Source organism: Penaeus chinensis, chromosome 6 (genome assembly GCF_019202785.1).
Source record: "Penaeus chinensis breed Huanghai No. 1 chromosome 6, ASM1920278v2, whole genome shotgun sequence".
In the NCBI taxonomy this organism is placed as follows: Eukaryota; Metazoa; Arthropoda; class Malacostraca; order Decapoda; family Penaeidae; genus Penaeus; species Penaeus chinensis.
In genome coordinates, this window is record NC_061824.1 from 35,511,623 (window position 1) to 35,514,122 (window position 2,500).

Consider the following 2,500-nt stretch of genomic DNA (forward strand, 5'->3'; position numbering starts at 1 on the left):
ATGAAAGATTGGGAAAATCTACCCTATTCAAAGAACTCCCGTAGGATCTAAAAGCCAGGAGAGACGTTTCATGATTTATTTTACATGATTTCTCCCTCACTCTGAAGGCTACATGCTAGACCCAGATCCTGAGACACGTCCAGACATCTACCAGGTAGCCAGCGTGACCTTCATGCTGGCTGGGAGAGAGTGCCCTGTCAGAAATGTTAATGTGAGTAGGAATGTGCTTTCTGTGAAGAGCTTGGGTGAGGGATTGCTTGCATGTTGTTTTTTTCTGTTGATGTAGAGATGAAGGGGTTTGGAGGTACTGAAGCTTGCATGTGTATGTCTTGGGGTCAGAAGGTGCTTTTGTGTGTCTTTTGACCCTGTAGTGCTGGGGATGGTATATACGTACATGGCATCTCAACTGTTTAATCTTTTCTTTGATATTTGGCAATATTTGTTTTTATCTTCATATTGCCCTCAGTAATGTCAGTAACATTATAATATTTACAATATCTTTGATTGTAATAGCTGCATTGATATTGATAGCATTAGTAAAAAAAAGAAAAAATCCTGAAAACTCAAAGAAAGGTGAAATTAGGTGAGGTCTACTAATTGACTCCTTGGTGTCTAAACACTTGTGGAGCCATCTATTTGTAGAAACTTTTTGCAAAACAAAACTGCAGTGAACACTACATTTTCTCAGCTGAAAGACTCATGTATATTCATTTTGAAAGTGATTGTTTGTGGTATTATCTATTTTAGTTTTGTTTCGACTTCATTATCGCACTTTTCTAAGTACATAAGAATATTTTTTTGTTGCTCACTAAAATTGGTAATAATGGTAATAATGATAATAATTATTTTTATTGTTGTTATTGTCATTATTTCTATTGTTCTGATATTAACATAAGACTTCAGTTGATCTCTACACATGGTGACTCAGACCAGTATTTGTCATTTTTTTTTTTCAGATAATGAAGTGAAGTGAAAAATGTACTACGAATTTAAAGAATAAAATGTAGATAAAAAAAAATCCAGAAAGTTGTAGTGATTATAGATTTAAAAAAAAAAAAAAGAAAGTCACTAAATCCCCTCAAACAAAAAATTTGCAGAATGTCACCGTGCCGTCATTAGAGCAGCTTTGCCAGATGGTCAGTGAGAGGGAACAGCAATCGTCAGTGAAGGTCAGCCGAGCCCCCATTGTACCAGTGATAGAGAGTACCTCGGTTGCTCCACGGCAGCGGCCAAAGGCATCGCAACATCCTGGGTCTCTAGGGGGTCCTGTAGGGGCGCTCCCCCTAGGCCCTCCACTGCAAAACACACAAGGTTTGTGTTTTCTTACTCTTGGGGGTGCAAGTGGGGGGGGGGGGGGTGCTGTTAATTTTCTCTCTTGCTTGTTAGAGTTGATGTGAAGAGGAAGGTGAGGGGGAGGGGGACTGTTAAATTTTCTTTTTTACTTATTAAAGAACATGTGAAAGGAAGTGGGGTGGGCTGCTTTTTTTTCTTTCTTTGTTTTTTCTTCTTCTTTTTCTTCTTTTCTACTTGATAGAGGACATGCAAGGCTAAGTTTTTATGTAGATTCATTGTCATTGTAGCTAGTCATCCTATGCTTATTTTATATTGGTCTTCATGTATATCATTTATAAGATAGTTGACTATTGATGTAAAGGTGATATTGTTATGAAGTTCATTAAATGTAAGTGCATATAGAGAAATAATCAATGTGTTTTTCATCATTTAAGGTAATAAGTTACATAGTAATAGATATTAGTATTGTTTTGTCATGGTAGCATAAGGTAAGCAAACTTATTCATGACAATTTTTCATTGATATTGTGAAATCCATTTAAAAGAAGTATAATCTCCTTTGAGGGTGTTGAGCCTGCTGCTAATGATAAGGTCCATTATAGACTTTTCCTCCTAAAAATTTTTGTGTATGGATATGCAAGGTCAGTGCATATAGAGTGTAATAATATCTTTTGAAGGAGGTATCTGTTTTGGTTCACTTAACCCAAAACAAGCCATACACCAAGCTGTGCTTGAGTGAGAAATTAGAGTACATTTACCCTTCTCTGTGCTTGTGTCTGTGTGATGAATAAGTTTTTAGGAAAAGGAGTTAAAAAGAAGCTCTAAGGGAACTGCATCTCTTCAATGACTAAACTCAGCCAAACAAGTGAACAACTGTTTAGTGTGCATAACTCTAAGCAGTCTTGATTGCACTTAGCAGTTTTAGTTGTCACCTGACATTAGGCCTAGTTTGTCATAACATTCCTTGATGTCATCTGGCGTAAATGAGTTGAAATCACATAAAATAAGATATAATATTACATACCATAATTGACAAAGGAGGCAATAGTATAACATTATCTCACACTAAAGTCCTTGTTTTGATAGAGAAGATGATTCCCTTTTTCAATCACAAGTTATACATAACTTATTGCTAGTGCTTCTTGATGACTAAAATAGTGGCATGGTGTTCATTAAGTGGCAGAGTCATTATTTATTATGCCAGGTAC

The 2,500-nt window shown here is 36.2% G+C and overlaps 1 protein-coding gene across 3 annotated transcripts in view; it reads left to right on the top strand.

Annotated features, from left to right (window-relative positions):
* LOC125026168 overlaps positions 1 to 2,500 on the top strand; it is a 64,909-nt gene that overhangs the window by 19,550 nt on the left and 42,859 nt on the right. For all 3 annotated transcript variants that reach the window (XM_047614443.1, XM_047614444.1, XM_047614445.1), the window contains 2 exons: positions 108 to 211; positions 1,098 to 1,311. In XM_047614443.1, the coding sequence (XP_047470399.1) occupies positions 108 to 211; positions 1,098 to 1,311 (318 nt within the window). The remainder of the gene's footprint in view (positions 1 to 107; positions 212 to 1,097; positions 1,312 to 2,500) is intronic.